A 17,690-nucleotide genomic window follows, 5' to 3' on the forward strand; every position below is an offset into this window, starting at 1 on the left:
GACAGCATTTCCGTTTTCATCGGATCTCATCCGATCCGCCATGGACGGATGGTGACGTATCGCCATCTGTCTGATTTTAGCGGAACAGATCAGGTCGGATTTCAGGTGACATGTCACCGCTGACATCCGACACTCCATAGAGATGTTTGGAGCGGCTGTTCAGGTCCGCCGAAAAAACTGACAGGCGGACCTGAATGGCCCAACCGTTTGAAAGGGGTCTATGTCTCTGGTAGTCCAGAACACAGGAAGTAGTCCTATTCTATTGCCTGAATTCTGTTGAGTGATACATGTTTATTCAGATAACAAGCTCTGTTAATCCAATGTTCTTTCCTTTTGTGATTTGGTTGTCATCTCACGTAATTTGCTGATTTTCAATAAATATGAATTTGCTTTGTTTCTGATGCACTTCGCTGATATAAAGAAGAAAACATTTTTTTCAGTCACTTATCATTGTCTAGAAAAATATTTTTTAAGTGACTAAATGTGCAGTGAGGTAGAAACGCTTTTGCACATGTAGCAATTTGCATAAATGTTCACTTAGAGGACATTTGTCTCCTTAAATATAAATAGACTTTATTACTCATATGAATATAACTAATATCTACATACTAATTATATAACTCCTTCTAATGCATTTTCATGTACACTACTAAATTAGATAGTATTCTAATGGTTTTCATCCCCGCTATTTAGAGGATATTTATCTTTATAATATATATAATGGAGGAACATGGTGGAACATTCATTGAAATATGCATTGTTTAAAAAAAAAAAATGCAATGCTAAAACTTTTTTATATGATATGTTGCTAAACAAATAAAACAGTAAAGAGATACAGTATATGCAATTTTTTCTATCAGTAGCCATTTATTATCATTATCTGCCTATTCACTTTGGGCCAGATTCACGTAGCCCGGGCGCAACGTAACTTAAACGATTTAAGTTACACCGCCGCAAATTTCCCAAGTTAGTGCCCGATCCACAAAGCACTTACCTGGAAATTTGCGGCGGTGTATCCTAAATCCGTCCGGCGCAAGGCGGGCCCAATCGAATGGGGCGAGTCCCATTTAAATTAGGCGCGCTCCCGCGCCGGACGTACTGCGCATGCTCCGTCGGGTAAATTACCCGACGTGCATTGCGCTAAATGACGTTGCACCGACGTCATTTGCTTAGACGTTAACGTAAATGGCGTCCAGCGCCATTCACGGACGTCTTACGCAAACGACGTTGAGTTTTAAATTTCGACGCGGGAACGACGGCCATACTTAACCCTCCTGGCGGTAACCCTGAGCGTGACTTGGGTGGGTTTTTTATGTTGCGATCGGTATCCCCGAGTCACGCTCGGGGTAACTATGCAGAGCCTGCAGCGTGCGCTGGCTTACCTTGTCCTGGATCCAGCGATGTCGCCGCGCTGTGTGAGCGAGCGGGACCTCGTTCGACTCACACAGCGTCCTCCTGTGCCGCCGATCTCCGTTCCCTGCGACGTTACGACGCATTGGAGCGGAGAACGGCGCCAAATTCAAAAACATAAACAAACACTATACATACAGTATACTGTAATCTTATAGATTACAGTACTGTATGTAAAAAAAACACACCCCCCTTGTCCCTAGTGGTCTGCCCAGTGCCCTACATGTCATTTTATATAATAAAAACCTTTCTTTCTCCCTGCAAACTGTAGATTTTCCATAGCAACCAAAAGTGTCCCTTTATGTCAAAAATGGTTTTAGATCAGCTAAAAAACAGCGATAATAAATTATAATCACTTGTAGAATTGTGCAATAGCGATTTGTGGGGAAATTCGTCATAAAAAAAAAAAAATAATGACAGCGACAATTTTGCAACTGAGAAAATTTCAGTGATTTTGATTTGATTACATTATTGAATAATTTTTATTAGAATTATATTATTATTTGTTATAATTATTTATAATTACTTATTATATTATAATTTATAATTTTTTTTTTTTAAAATGTCATACCCGGGATGCCTATTAGATTCTTGTTTGGTCAGATTTAAGTGAGTTATTCCTAAAAATTACAGGCCTACAGTATAAAACACCAAATTTACTTTACGCTTTTGGTACGTAATTCCAGACAGAATCATACCGCCAGGGAGGTTAACATGGCTTAAGACAACTAGGGCTCAGCCCTAGTTTTACGCGGCGTAACTCGACGGAAACGTAGATTTAGATCGACAGGCCGTTCGGACGTTCGGGGATCGCCGTAAGTATTCATTTGCATATTCTACGCTGGCCGCAATGGCCTCGCCACCTAGCGGCCGGCCTAGAATTGCATTGCATCCTTAAGATCCGACAGTGTAATTCAATTACACCTGTCGGATCTTAGGGCTAGCTATGCGTAACTGATTCTATGAATCAGTCGCATAGTTAGAAACAGAGATACGATGGCGTATCAGTAGATACGCCGTCGTATCTCGTTTGTGAATCTGGCCCTTTATTCCTTGTTGTGAGTATCAAACAACATCAAAATAAAACCATGACAAGACAAAGTAACAAATAGATAACAAAAGATGTAATCTAGGAGTAATACAGCACTCATTCCAAAGCCTCACTTGAGGGGGGCTGTCCTTAAGCTGGTAATAGCAGTTCCCTGATCAACTGGACACATTTTTATCCATCTATGTTCAGGCAGGTTGTATCTTTCGCTTGACTACTGTACAAATAGCCTGTCAGGTTTTTTCACTTGATCAGTGCTGCCGGCTATAGCCAGCCACACTGATCAATACATTCTGATGGAAGGGAACTCTGCCCCCTGTCAGTATACAATAGCTCCACAGGAGGCATTCCCGTTAATGGGGGAATACAATTATTTATTTATTTTTATTCAACCTGCTGGTTGAAAAAAAAAAGTATAATCTATGGCCTGCCTTAAGCCGACCACACGTTAAACAATCTGCAAGCACAGTTTCCTCTAGATCTACTATCCGCTACACAGTACAATTAACAGCTTAATTTGATGCAAATAGTTTTGGTAAATGCAAAGGAGATTGTACAAAAATGTATCATGTATGGCTTAGACTCTTCTCCTCGGCCTGAAGACAAATCTACCACTGGCCAGACAAATAAGCCTCGCTGATCTATGTTTTGTCAAACCCTCAATTTCTGGTTACTGAACCCCTTGCTGAATACCACAATATGCTCTTCTTACCTGTTCCTATCTTCATAAGATTTTAAATGAACCCTCTGAACATTGCTATTCACCTTTTAATACTTTAACCACTTGCTTACCGGGCACATATACCCCCCTCCTGCCCAGGTGAAATTTCAGCTTCCGGCACGCGTCGCTTTAACTGACAATTGCGCGGTCGTGCGACGTGGCTCCCAAACAAAAATGACGTCCTTTTTTCCCCACAAATAGAGATTTCTTTTGGTGGTATTTGATCACCTCTGCGGTTTTTATTTTTTGCGCTATAAACAAAAAAAAGCAACAATTTTGAAAAAAAAATCAATATTTTTTACTTGTTGCTATAATAAATAGCCCAATTTTTTTTTCCAAAATTTTTTTTTCTCAGTTTAGGTCGATACATATTCTTCTACATATTTTTGGTAAAAAAAAAAAAAAAAAATCGCAATAAGCGCTTACAAAATATGGGACAGAATTATTATTATTATTATTATTTTTTTAAATTTCTTTTTTTACTAGTAATGGCGGCGATCTGCGATTTTTTTTATTGGGACTGCGACATTATGGCGGACACATCGGACACTTTTGACACATTTTTGGCGCCATTCACATTTATACAGCGATCAGTGCGATACATATGCACTAATTACTGTATAAATGTGACTGGCATTCAAGGGGTTAACACTAGGGGGTGAGGAAGGGGTTAAATGTGTGCCTGTATTGTGTTCTCACTGTGTGTGGAGGGGGGTGACTGGGGGAGGTGACCCTATGTACAAGGGAGACAGATCGGTCTCCTCTTCCCTGACAGGACGTGGAGCTCTGTGTTTACACACAGAGCTCCACGTCCCTGCTCTGTCATTACCGATCGCGGGTACCTGGCGGACATCGCGACCGCCAGGCACGCGCATTGGCATCTCGGGGACACGCCGGGCATGCGTGCGCCGGCGCGCTCACGCGCCCCCCAGTGGCCGGAGGAATCCAGGACGTCAATTGACGTCCTGTTGGATATTCAGAGCCACCGTGAAGCCGTCATTTGTCGATGGCCCGGGGCTCAAGTGGTTAACTATCTACAACACAAGTTTGAATAAAAATAAAGATTATTGGCTTGCAGTAGGTATCTTGAAATATACACTCAAACTGGCCAACTGCATCAAAATAAAACCTCTCTGGTCAGTCCCTACTTTACGTTGCAACATACCGAATACTTACTAGCTAATGGCATACATTCATGGATAATAAGTGCCAATGTGAGTTAAACTGACACAATTGGAGGAGCACTACAGACCCAGGTCTGATCACTAGCCTCTGCTCTGAAATAAAATCCAAAACCAAAACTGAAATATAGTGCAGCTTACCAATCATTAGATGTGGTAGCTGCATTTTTTTCGGGCTGCTTTCTCTGTTTTCCCCTGGTGATCTGACCAGTAACACACCTCCTGTATCAGAGTGTCTCTGTTCTGGAGGATGAATGAGCCCAGGGGACACCCCAGACAGCAGCATTGACAGCCTGGAATAGGAGGGGGGGGGGGTAGTGTTAAATGTACTAACAGATTTAAATATGCTAACAAAGAAGACAAACAAGAAGTAAGAAAAAGGAGGACTTTATTCTGTAGGTTGCCACCAATAACCCCTAAGTAATGGAGATGAGTACTAAAGTTGTGTATCAAAAATATGTTTATTGATAATCCAAAAGTCATTGAAATCAGTATAAAAATATGTACCGTTAATCCATGATCGATGTTGATGAGTTCCCAAATGGGATAACTATACATTAACCCATACAGATTTAGCCCATCAATATATACAAAATATGTAGCTCCATATACTGTAAGTAACAGATTACAGACAAAGGGTCAGATTCACAGACAACGGCGTATGTTTGAGCGGGCGTAGCGCATCTCATATGGGCTACGCCGACGTAACATAGAGAGGCGAGACCAGTATTCACAAAGCACTTGCTCCCTAAGTTACGGCGGCGTAGCATAAATGGGCTGGCGTAAGCCCGCCTAATTCAAATTAGGAAGGTAGTGGGCGTGTTGTATTAAAATTAACCGTGACCCCATGTAAATGAATGGCCGAACGAACGGCGCATGCGCGCGCATGCTCAGAATCACGTCGCATATACTCTCTAAGATACGACGGCTCAATGTGTACAACGTTAACGTAACCTACGCCCAGCCCCATTCACGTACAACTTACGTTAACGACGTAAAATACGACGGCTGTTCCGATGTCCATACCCTAACATGACTTACCCTTGCTTTAGGTGGGATAACTTTACACTGGACGTACGCCTCACGTAAACGGCGTAGCTTACTGCGACGGGCACAAGTACGTCCGTAAATCGGCGTATCTAGGTCATTTACATATTCAACGCGTAAATCAATGGAAGCGCCCCTAGCGGCCAGCGTAAATATGCACCTAAGATACGACGGCGTAGGAGACTTACGTCGGTTGGATGGAGTCAGAATTCAGGCGTATCTGGTTTCAAGAATACGGCGCATAGATACAACAGCGCATCCGTGGACTTACGCAGCGTATAAGAAGATACGTTGGCGTAAGTCCTACCTGAATCTGGCCCAAAGTGTACTGGGCCGGATGATCTAAGGGGATCCAATGATAAGTCTCTATGTATTTTGCCAAAGATGGCTTCTTCAGTAGATTATATAAAGAGTGAAAAATACCCAGAGATGCTCAGTAACAAGGAGTCCATGCCAGCCCAAAGCCCAGTAGCGATGTATCAAGGCCTAAAACAGCTGTCAAGGAGACCCCCTAAAAGAGGGCAGCATACAACTTAAATGCCTGAGATCACTCCAAATACATATGGCTTTACAGTTGGTCACTCATTAATTCTTGGAGTTAAAAATAAAAATCCCTTGATGAAGGATCTGCTTCAGCAACCATCAGAAAGAGTCTCAGTGGCCGGTCCACATATCTTTATGACCACCCTGGTCACAGATGAATGGCTATGAATGGCAATTCGATTGGCTCACGATTGGCTTCCGCTGCTGTCAATCAAATCTAGTGACACGGAAATGGTGGTCAGGCCAAGTCCTGCTGTCTGTGTCAAAGGATACAGCAGCAGGACTCGGGAGCGAGCACACACAGGTTCCCCCGGGAAAGCCGATTTCTCTGGGGCCACCCGATGAAGATGAGGGGCCTGCACAGAGCTGGTAAGTATAGGCATGCTTGTTATTTTTTATTAAAAAAAAAGCTTTATTACCACTTTAAGAAAGAAAACTATTGAGGAAATCCTATCTAAGAATTGGTAAGCTGTGACATAATAAATGTTTGCTTTTGGGTTTAATACTGCTTTAAGAGTTATGCATATACAATATGTTATATGATGTTTTTCCAGGATCATGCTTGAGGCGAAAAATCTTAGCTTCATGCTTTACTATTTTTACACTTGGGCTAACAATTCCAGATATCAGTCTATTTGTATCTGTTTTGTTTATGTTTTTATCAGTTTGCTGCAAATATTAGCCATGATCTGCTTGTTTACCTCCAATCAAGAGAAGGTTACTGGGCTCTACATACAGTCATAGTCTAAAAAACATTCTATTCTCACAAAAACATTCTATTCTCACGTGTAGCTGTAAATAAATCATTTTGAAAGGCTTTAAATTTTAATTATATCAAAAATCTGCTCTACCAAAAACACCAAAAGTCCTGGCCCTGTAACTGAAATGTTTTCTCAAACATTTAGTCCAAAAAGATGTGTAGCACAAGCCTTTGTTGTATATTTGCACTTGTAAAGAGGCATTAGAAAATTTTGAGTTCAGTTGCTGCTTCTATAAGGGTGAACTGCACATGTCACCTGATCAATCACCTGTCCTACAGATTCATCAGCACACAAGACCTCAGAAAGGAGTTTCTGTCTGTATTGAGTTTACCATATCCCTCCGTGGATTTACTATTGAAGGATACACGCTGTACATCCGATTGATCCTGTGTTGTGACCATATTCCCTGGATATCCTGCTGCAACTATTAAATAACGCTGTTATTTATATGTGTTCTGGTAAGCCCCAGTCCATGTGGTGGCGGCTCACTTAACCATTTGTGCACCGGGTGTTGTTTGTCCCAAGAAACTTCAGAGTTGTTTGGACTTTATCATCACACTATTATGTATATTTCACCAAGGATTTGAATGTCTCCTATACAGGCTGGTGTGTTATTATCGTCTGTTCCAGGGACATTATCTTTCTTTTGGACTTTTTTTATATTTATTCACAACATTATTTGTGTTCACACAGAGTTTTGAGTGTCAATTAATAGACTGGCGCGATTTTTTATTTTTCTATATTGTTTGTGTTACGACACGTTATTGCGGCCTTTCCCTATATTCACTTATTTAATCACATTGTTTTGGTTAGCGCAATTTTCTTTTTTCTATATTGCACTAGTCCCTGTTTTTCAAAAGTTCAATCTCTAATTTTGTTTAGTTTGAGCCTTTACCAACATCACAACCTCAGACCTTAACAGGCTATCGCTGGACTTAATTCTGGAGACTCCTAAATTGCACTGTTTGTAGTATCCTTAATTTTGTTGCTCAGAATAGGATTCTTCTGCAATTCTGGAAACCACTGTAATTTCCAAGTTGCGAGGCCAGACTAAGGGCAATTAATGCTATCACCCATGCCAGTCGCCTCCTGGCACAGTATGCACCCATAAGGGGTGTCAGGAGCGACAAACGATCAAGGTGTCTGCGCGTTATATGGCCCCTTCCACACAGGGACAGATCCACTTGCAGCGGTCCGCCAGCTTAGTAGGAGATCTCTCCACTGATCTCCGCTAAGCCGGCGGATGACAGGTCCCTCTCTGCTCACTGAGCGGGGAGGAGCTTGTCCAGCGCTGCGGTCTCCTTTGGAGAAATTGGTTAAAAACGGACAGCATGTCCGTTTTCATCAGATATCACCCGATCCGATCCACCATGGATGGATGGTGACGTATCGCCATCCATCTGATTTTAGCGGATCAGATCGGGTCAGATGTCAGCTGATATGTCACCGCTGACATCAGACGCTCCATAGAGATGTATGGAGCGGCCGTTCAGGTCCGCCGAAAAAACTGACAGGCCCAACCGTTTGAAAGGGGTCTATGGGCCAGATCCACAGCCAGCCGCCGTAACTTAAATATTCCCATTTAAGTTACACTGGCTGAAAATTTCTACCTAAGTGCCAGATCCACAAAGCACTTACCTCGAAATTTTCGGCTGTGTAACTTAAATCCGGCCAGCGTAAGGCGTTCCCAATTCAAATGGGGCGAGTCCCATTTAAATTAGGCGCGCTCCCGCGCCGGACGTACTGCGCATGCTCGTGACGTCATTTTCCTGACATGCATAGCGCAAAATTACGTTACGCCGAGCTTCGTGAATCGCACTGGGTCAAAAAAGTTGCGTCGGGGAAAAAAACGAGTTGCGGTGAAAAAAAAAAAAGACAGCGTCGCTGGAAAGAAGGGTCTGCTTTTACAAGGTGTACTAACTTTACACTTTGTAAAAGCAGCCCTAATTTTACGATTGCAAACTAATACTTACGGAGAAAAAAACGAAGCTGAAAAGCTTTGTGGATCTCCGTACGTGCTAATTTGCATACCCGAGGTGGCATTTCGACTCGAAATGCCCCCAGCGGCGGATGCAGTACTGCATCCTAAGATCCGGCAGTGTAAGTCCCTTACACATGTCGGGTCTTCTGTCTATCTCTTGGAAACTGATTCTGTGGATCAGTTCCAAAGATAGAAACAGGGATACGCAGGCGGAACAGCAGATCCGCCTGCGTATCTCTTTTGAGGATCTGGCCCAATGTCTCTGGTAGCCCAGAACACAGAAAGTAGTCCTATTCTATGACTGTGTATTTAAAGACAGTACATGAGTTTTGACAATTTCTTTTATTTTTTAACTTTTTATTAAAAATAAAAAACAAAGTCCGCCAGTGTAGATTCATCATCAATCACTCCACACTGCTGGACCTGAAAACCTAAAAACCTGAAAAAAAAAAACTCTGGCCTCATCAAAGGCTCCCCGCCATCTGCCTGTTTCTCCATCTGACATTTCTTAAATAGCTAAGGGTTGGAGTCACCAGATGATGTCAACATGTGACACCACCCCCATGTGACAAAATCGACCCAGCATTTGTGATTTGTATATTAGCCATCACAAAGGTGCGTAATATGTTTATTTTCTAGGATCATTAGCTTTAATGGTCATACTGCAATATTTTTGTGAAAATACATGTATTAGGCTAATTATGGTGAGGACTGGTTGTGCAGGTTATTGACACATTTGAAGATTTTTTTTATTTTTTATAAATAGACCCCTAGGTGTCATTAAAGCACAGTCTTTATGAGGATAAGTAGCTGCAGATACTAGAGAATAACATCTATCTCAGTCAACAGTACAGTAAAATAAGCTAATTTATTTCATGTCTGTAAAAATATGACCGTGAAGTCTAGGGTAGGTCTGGGTATATAGCCAGACAGCTGGAGGGATATCTAGGCTGGCAGCACAGATGAGTGGGTGGAGGTTTCCCAGGTTTGATAAAACGGGTTGGTGGTTGAAGACCCAGGGCCAAGCCAGTTATAGATCAATATTCTAGTTACACAGGGGTCCCAAACTGGTGTCCCTCCAGCTGTTACGAAACTACCATGACTACCATGACTAAGTCCCATGACTTGTAGTTTTGCAACAGTTGGAGGGCTGCCAGACCCTGCACTAGTAGCTATTCAAACAGTGCTCTTCAAGGCCACGTACACACGGCCAAGAAACTCGATGGGCAAAACACATCGTTTTGCTCGTCGAGTTCCTTGTTCGACTGTCAGAAAACTCGTCGAGCCAAATGTTCCTATTGCCCAACGAGGAAATAGAGAACATGCTCTCTTTTTGGCTCGACGAGTTTCCCGACGGGTTTCTCGGCGAAAAGTGTACACACGACCGGTTTTCTCGGCAGAATACGTCTCCCATCGAGTTTCTTGCTGAATTCTTCCGAGAAAACCGGACGTGTGTACGGGGCTTCACAGTGGCTGCTGGAGAAGCTGTTTGCTATTGGGATCCTTCCTGGCTGCCTGCAAGCCTAATCAACCTTTCTGAGTGCCAGAGGGTAGTAAACAGGACTACCTATATTCTCTGGGCATATCCAGAAGTCCAGGGGATTGGGAATTGTGGAAATGAAAGGGATTGTGGTAAAAGTAGTTAAAGGAGGCCACAACTTTATTTGAGCATATTGAGTCAAGAGGCACTCTGCTACAATATCACGCACCATGGAACAATCTAAATGCGTGATGCCAGAAAAAACTGGGAACATTGAAAAGAGGAAATATTGGCAAATCTGTTTCAAGGATTTTGTCTACTTAAATATAATTTGGATCTGAAGAAGTTGAATAGCATTTTAGGATCACATGTGAGTACTTATCTTATTGCAGGTCCTAATTCTTTTCTAAAAAGTAGAACTGCTAAATTAAGTAATCACAATTTTAAATGTTAAAAACAATGCTTTTTTTTCTTTGTTGGCAAACTTCACTTTAAAATCGTTGTAGTAATGGGGTAATTAATTAAGAAGCCACATGCTAAAGAAGAGACATAACAGTAAACACATGTCAGAAGTTTTATTGCAAAGGAATATAGAAGACAAAGGCAGAATTCCATCAAGCTTTTTCATTAGTATTGAGCTTTTATGATTCTGCAGCAGTATTATTCTTCCATCAATATTTACCTGGAGTTAAAGCCTACTGCCAACTGGCTGTAATTATTTGCAGCAGACTGCGTTTTAAAATAAAAAGAAGAGAATAGAAGAGATTTACATAGTGCTCATTAAGAAGTCATAGAAGGGTTAATGGTTGTATCAATATGCAGGGGAGGCAATATAACGTTAGATGTCTTGTTTCTTTTTAAAAATGAATTTCAGTATCAGGGTATATTTAAAGCAGTGCGGAATATATATTTCCTGAGGTTGTTTGACCTTTTATCATCTTCAGTCTAACTAACTTAGTGAAAGCTGCAATTTTGGCAAGCCAGTCTATATAGCCCATGTAATGGTCACAGTATTAAATCCTGTTTTCTAAGATTACCTGGGACATGCAAACTGTATCAGCATATTCTGAATCAGCCCAATGAGTGCATCTAAACTGAATATAGTGGGGCAGATCCTCAAAGAAATTACGCGGGCGTATCTGTTGATACGCCGCGTAATTTCAAATTTTGCGCGTCGTATCTTTGTTTTGGTATCCACCAAATAAGATACAACGGCATCTGTGTTAGATCCGACAGGCGTACGCCTTAGTACGTCGTCGGATCTAAGATGCAATTTTCCGGCGGCCGCTGGGTGGCGTTTACGCCGTAATCCGCGGCGAGTTCGCAAATTAGCTATTTCCGATGATCCACGAACATACGAGCGGCCGTCGCATTCTTTTACGTCGTTTCTGTTTGGCTTTTTCCAGCATATAGTTAAAACTGCTATCTGGTGGCATAGTCAGTGTTAAGTATTGCCGTCGTTCCCGCGTATAATTTTGAAAATTTTTCTTCGTTTGCGTAAGTCGTCCGTGAATGGGGCTGGACGGCATTTACATTCACGCCGAAAACAATGACGTCCTTGTGACGTCATTTGGAGCAATGCACCCTGTGAGTTTTGACGGACGGGGCATGCGCAGTACGTTCGGCGTGGGGACGCGCTTCATTTAAATGAAACACGCCCCCTACTCGCCGCATTTGAATTCCGCGCCCTTACGCCTGGATTCAAACCAAAGCCAAGTAAGTTGCGGCGTAGCGTATCTCAGATACGCTGCGCCGGTGCAGATCTTTGTGAATCTGCCCCACTGTATCTAGCATAGACCAAGCAGAAGCGCTTGCACATATACCGAAACCATACCATTAGTATCTTTGTAAATTAAAGAATCTCCCAGATGTCCTTTTTATAGCGAGTCCAAACTTTATGGGGAAAAATGCCACATCCACCATGTGTGCTTATGATCATATTTTTAGGAAGAAAAATATCACTTTAATCTTGTTTACTTATAACCCTGTTTTTGGGCATATAGGCTGACAATATGGAATGTCTGGAATACTACAGGTGTGACATAATACAGTTATCATGCTTCATATTACATTTTTAAATGATCGCTGGCTTGAGTTATTTTGCTCTTTTTGGGGAAGCAGTGTCTTATCATATCCATTTTAATAAAATATATTATTTATATTAATTTATATAGGCTAATCACTTTAGTGTAATTTTTGACTTGGCACAGGACTTCTATAATGTATATATTATCCAATACAAGTTAACCACTTTCTGACCGCCTCATGTAGGAGTACGGCTCTCCTGTTCATGTATCTAACTGATCCAGCCCTTCCAGGTAGGAGGCGCCCACGGTGCACCCCCTGTGCCAACTGAGCTGTAAATAGTCACAGCACAAGCCAGCCAGCAAGTGCTGCCCAATGATTGACCGCCAGCACCCACTCATTAGTGAGAGGAAGACAGAACAGAGTTCTGTCAATGTAAACAATACAGAGCTCTGTCCTATCAGCAGGGATGTGCTGGTTTTTGTTTCCCTGCAAAGCACGGCATAAGAACCAGTAGATCCCTTAGTAAAATCAGCTCAAAGGCACAAATGTAACCCTTTAATCACCTTATAAGTTAACCCCTTCCCAGCCAGTGTCATGAGTACAATGATTTTTTTTATTGGATATGATTTATAGCAGAAAGTACAAAATATATATTTTTTAAACTATAAGTCTTTCTTTCATTTATCACATAATACATAAAAAAAACAGTGGTGATAAAATACAACCAAGAATTGTCTATTTGTGTGAAAAAAAAATGATGTCAATTTAATTTCGGTACATCGTTGCACGACAACACAATTGTCAGTTAAAGTAACGCAGTGCCAAAAAGAAAGCAAAGTCACATAAATACCTGCTAATCCTGCCTGTATCAGTATGGCAAGGATGATGCTCTGCTCCTGAACTCAGAGTAGAAGTGCCACAACTATAAAGGCTGTTCCTGCTTGGACTACAGTGAAAAGAAAAAATATTGCAAAGGCCTGCCTTTCAGCATTGTCACTGCTGATTGACAAACCTATACTGTAGCTTGTAAAGCAGTACCTGGCCATGGCATGTTCTGCCCACTGCTTCCTAGATTGATAGCACTGCCTTTGATGCTGAAATCCTTCCACTGTGAGCTGCAGTGTCCTGGAAGGATCATGTTTGCTTAATGTTGTCAACCAGGATTTCCACCAGTTTGTTTAAAAACAGAAGCCAATGGGGATCCACCATTTAAAGGCAGTAGTGACCGATCTCTGTCCGCAGGTTGTACATCTGCAAATTCATGTGCAGATTTAAAGGCTAAGTTCACCTATGTTCACCTTTTTCTTTTTTTTTTACAAAATTCCAGCTCCACCTATGTACCAATATAGCATTCATGTACATCTTTTGCAAAAATAAATCAGCTTTCCATTTATTCTACACATGTTTACCTCACTCTCTTCATGGATGTGTTAATGAGATAAGTTGGTCAACTCCTTCCTGTGTCATGACCTAAAGTCTATCCAAGAGGTAAGGCAGAAGTAATGGAGCAGGGTTTTTAAACATCTATGAAGACAGTGAGGTAAACGTGTGTAGAATAAATTGAAAATTGTTTTATTTTTGCAAAAGAAGTACATAAATGCTATATTGGTACATAGGGGAACTGGAATTTATAAAAAAAAAAGTGAACACAGGTGAACTTAACATTTAAGGTATCCCAGAAGCATAATATTTGAAGGATTTGTGTACAGATACTCCTTTTTTAAAGACTTACCTGGTTAACGACTGCTCTGACTTACGATCAGCTCTCCCCACCCGAACAACACACTATACATCATTGTATTGTACCGTACAGTACAGAATTTTCCTTTTTGTTCTGTACTAATGCAAATTAAAATGTTATTGAGCTGGAGATTTTTGTTTAGACCTTTTTTTCACAATACAGTACAGTAGTTAAGAATGCCTAAAATATTGATCACTTGTGGCTCTTAGACTAACGACCAATTCATTTAACAACCTGGCCATTGAAACAGAACCTGGTGAGGAGAGCCTGTATTATTAATTCTGCTCTTTCAGCCACACTCAAACATTTTTTTATGCACATGCACTCATGGCAGTGCACAACTACTTAAGCCCTTTTTAAGAAAAAACTTTGCAAATAGCCTTGAAATACGCCCAAAAAAACAACGTTTCATCTCCCATAGACTTCAGGGGGATTCTGGTTTAGCAATGTTGTTCTTGAGTTTGCTGAATTTTGCCCAGTTTACTCATCCCTACTTCTGAGCAAAGGGAGAGGTTGGGGGGCATAGCATAGACCAAATATGTTTTAAAACAGAGGCAAAGCGTGTCTAATAGGTTCCAGGAGTGTGTTTAGGGACAAATTTATCATTGTATATGAACAGATTTTCCAGAGGCTAAACACCTACACCAACATTGCTTAAAGGTGTTGGAAAGTGACCACAAATAGGAAAGGAATGGTCGGTACTCAGGTTGACATCCAAATAGTATTTCTTTATTAAATACATGTACAAAGCTGTAAAACAGCCTGGTATTCCAGTGGAATGAAGTATTAATTTACCTTTTGCCAGGTGAGTGCTATGTTTAATTTATGAAAGGAAATATGCATATAAATTGTAATCCTGATCTAGATCTAATTTGCATTGTGTCTTTACTCCTACTTAACTCCCTAATCCTGCATTGACTTCTGCCTTTTGCTGCCTGCACTCTGGGGGGGGGGGGGGGTTAGGCCTTAGATGTGAAAAATTGTGAATTGGAAAGTGAAAGTGTTAAAGCACCACTCCAGCCAAAAACTATTTTTTCACTGTACCTTTCTCCCACCCATCTAACCCATCTTTTAAACTGCTTTAAACCCCCCCCCCCCAGCTGGCGAAGGCAGATATATTCACCCGAGTTCCCCACCTAGGTCCCTCACTACCAATGGCACCAACGTGGGGGACTACCGAGCTAGCACTGCAATGGTGCACCGCGACCACTAATGGAACAGATCATACATCAAAAGGGTCTTCTAAACATGTAAATTAAAACATTTAATATGAGTATGTATTTTAGATGCATGATTCATGAATAAATATGCATACCAGGATTACACTTTCAAAACTTGCACCAACTGAAAACTGGCACACTATTTGTAAAGGATGCACACTATTCAGAAAAAAAAGGGTCACAAATGCAGATATTACTCAGTTTTAAGATGCTACTAGTATATAAAATATACCCCTAATATTGGGTTTGGTTATCAAATGCATTTATGTTAAAATATACCTTTTTTTTCTAGACAGGTACATTATTATTGGTAGCTCTCACTATACTTTGTTTGAGGAAAACAACAAAACATGGGCAAGTGGTGCTGCTATTATGACCTCAATCATCAGCTCCATAATATCAAAAATGAAGTCTGGCTGGAGGCCACAAAGGACAATCATTTTCTGCTCGTGGGGAGGAGCCCCATTTGGTAACATTGGCTCTTACAAGTGGGGAAAGGTAAATTATTTAAATATATTTGCTCCATCTTGTTGGGATTTCTAAGACATATAACTCATTCAGATCACCAGGTCCTAGCTGTAGATAAAATATCACTTTAGAGCAGACCGATTCTTAAGTGGATGTAAATCCAAACATATACTCAGTGAAGTAAATAGCCCCAGATGATACACAGAGATGAAACCAATCTCACTACATAAATGTTACATGCATATCTGCTGTCTTCAGTTTTATATATTCTTTAGAAAGTTCAGATCATGTTAGGAGATTTTCTGTTCCTGTTCAGCACTGGAATTGGATTCTGGGCACACAGCCAAGACAGCTGATTTGGGAAAGGCACCCCCCTCCTCCACATAGGCGGAGACTCTCATAGCTGTTCTGTGAATAGTTTAGCGCTCTGCTAATCTATTTGTAGAAACCTGCCAGACACAAAATTCTAGCCTGGTTTTATCACAGTGGATGAAGAACTTGTCAGAAGTTATCATGCTGATAAAAGAAGGATGGAGCAGGAGAAAGCCATGGGACTTAGTGCTTTGAAAATAAGAAAAATAAGAAAACACTGCAGATATACTGTATGTGTCCAGCTCAAATTTCATGAATCAGGTTTACATCAACTTTAAAGGGTACCAATTGAAAATACAGGCTTTGCATTCCATATATGTTTATTTTGATACTCAGATGAAGGTAAGATAGACTACCATAAGTTATCACAGTAGATTTTAGGGAGAGAATTTCATGTCTCTTCTTAATTGACAGTGGTAATACTTAAGGGCTTCCCTTTTTCTCATACTATAAGTACACATTCAATTTAGCATTTGTAAAGAGCTCAATCAGAAAAAGTAGCAGAAACATTTGTAGGAATATTGCAGTTCATGTACAACAATGAGCCCAAAATGCTTACATGTGTGATGTTTACATCATATCACAAAATGGCTCAACTTTACTTGTTAACGTTGAATCCATTAAGCTCACATAAACATGGTGAGACATTTTTCACATCCCATGGATCAGCAAATTTGTGATTGTCAAAGTGTTCTCCCAATTTTAAATCAAGATCTTCTTTTTATTCAATAGTATCCTCATGTTTAAGCTTAAGTAAACTCGCTTACATGCCGGATATAATGGATCTCAACATATAATCCTCTACATGTTTTGTGGTCAAGACCGCTTAGTCAGGAGTCAATCATTATCTACAAAATAATAGATGTAATAATAATCTCAATAATAATCTTATATCAAATCAGCCGTAACCTAAAATGTTAAAAAAAAAAGGGAAGAAAAACAATAAACAACAAAAAATATGTAAATTGGGGATTTTAAGTCCTTGCATTGATTACCCAGAGTGGCAGACATGGAGGACACTCACAAGCACATAATATCTAAGGGTTATACAAAATAAAGGATGTAATCTTCTGTTATATACCAACAATTGGCTAGGGGGAGGGGAAAAGGGGGGAAGGAAAAAAAGGAGAAACCGAAGGGAGGAAAAACGAGGATGGGAGGAAAAGCCAAAGAGGGAAGGTAAAGGAGACTTCTTTCCTTTCCTCCCTCGTTCCCTCTCCTTCCCTTTTTCTCCTTTTCTCTTCCCTCTTTGGGTTTTCCTCTCTTCCCTCCCCCCTTCGGTTTTTCCTTTTTTCTTCCCCCCTTTTTCCACCTCCCTCTAGACAACTGTTGATATATCATGGAAGATTACTCCCTTATTATGCACTTGTGATTGTCCCCTGTGTCTACCCTGGGGGGGGGACTACCTTTGGGTGCCCCTGTTGTGCTGCTTAAACCAATTGTTAGCTACTCCAGGTAAGCAATAGTGTTGAGCAGAATACGCCATATTCGATTTCGCGATATATCTCGAATATATAGTCGAATATTCGAGATATATTCACTAAATTCGAATATTCGTGATATTTTATCGAAATTAAATGATTGCGAAATTTCGCTATTGCGAATGCGAACATAATTGCGAAATTTCGACAAATGCGGAAGGAGCACTCTGATTGGCTCAGAATATTCGTGATATTTTATCGAAATTTC

General features: G+C 40.9%; 1 protein-coding gene across 1 annotated transcript in view; it reads left to right on the forward strand.

Moving 5' to 3' along the window:
* Positions 1–17,690, forward strand: part of NAALADL2 (N-acetylated alpha-linked acidic dipeptidase like 2) — a 1,143,792-nt gene that overhangs the window by 804,397 nt on the left and 321,705 nt on the right. Inside the window, exon 8 of the mRNA XM_040349390.1 lies at positions 15,454–15,659. Within this exon, the coding sequence (XP_040205324.1) occupies positions 15,454–15,659 (206 nt within the window). The remainder of the gene's footprint in view (positions 1–15,453; positions 15,660–17,690) is intronic.

This window comes from Rana temporaria, chromosome 4 (assembly GCF_905171775.1).
Source record: "Rana temporaria chromosome 4, aRanTem1.1, whole genome shotgun sequence".
In the NCBI taxonomy this organism is placed as follows: domain Eukaryota; kingdom Metazoa; phylum Chordata; class Amphibia; order Anura; family Ranidae; genus Rana; species Rana temporaria.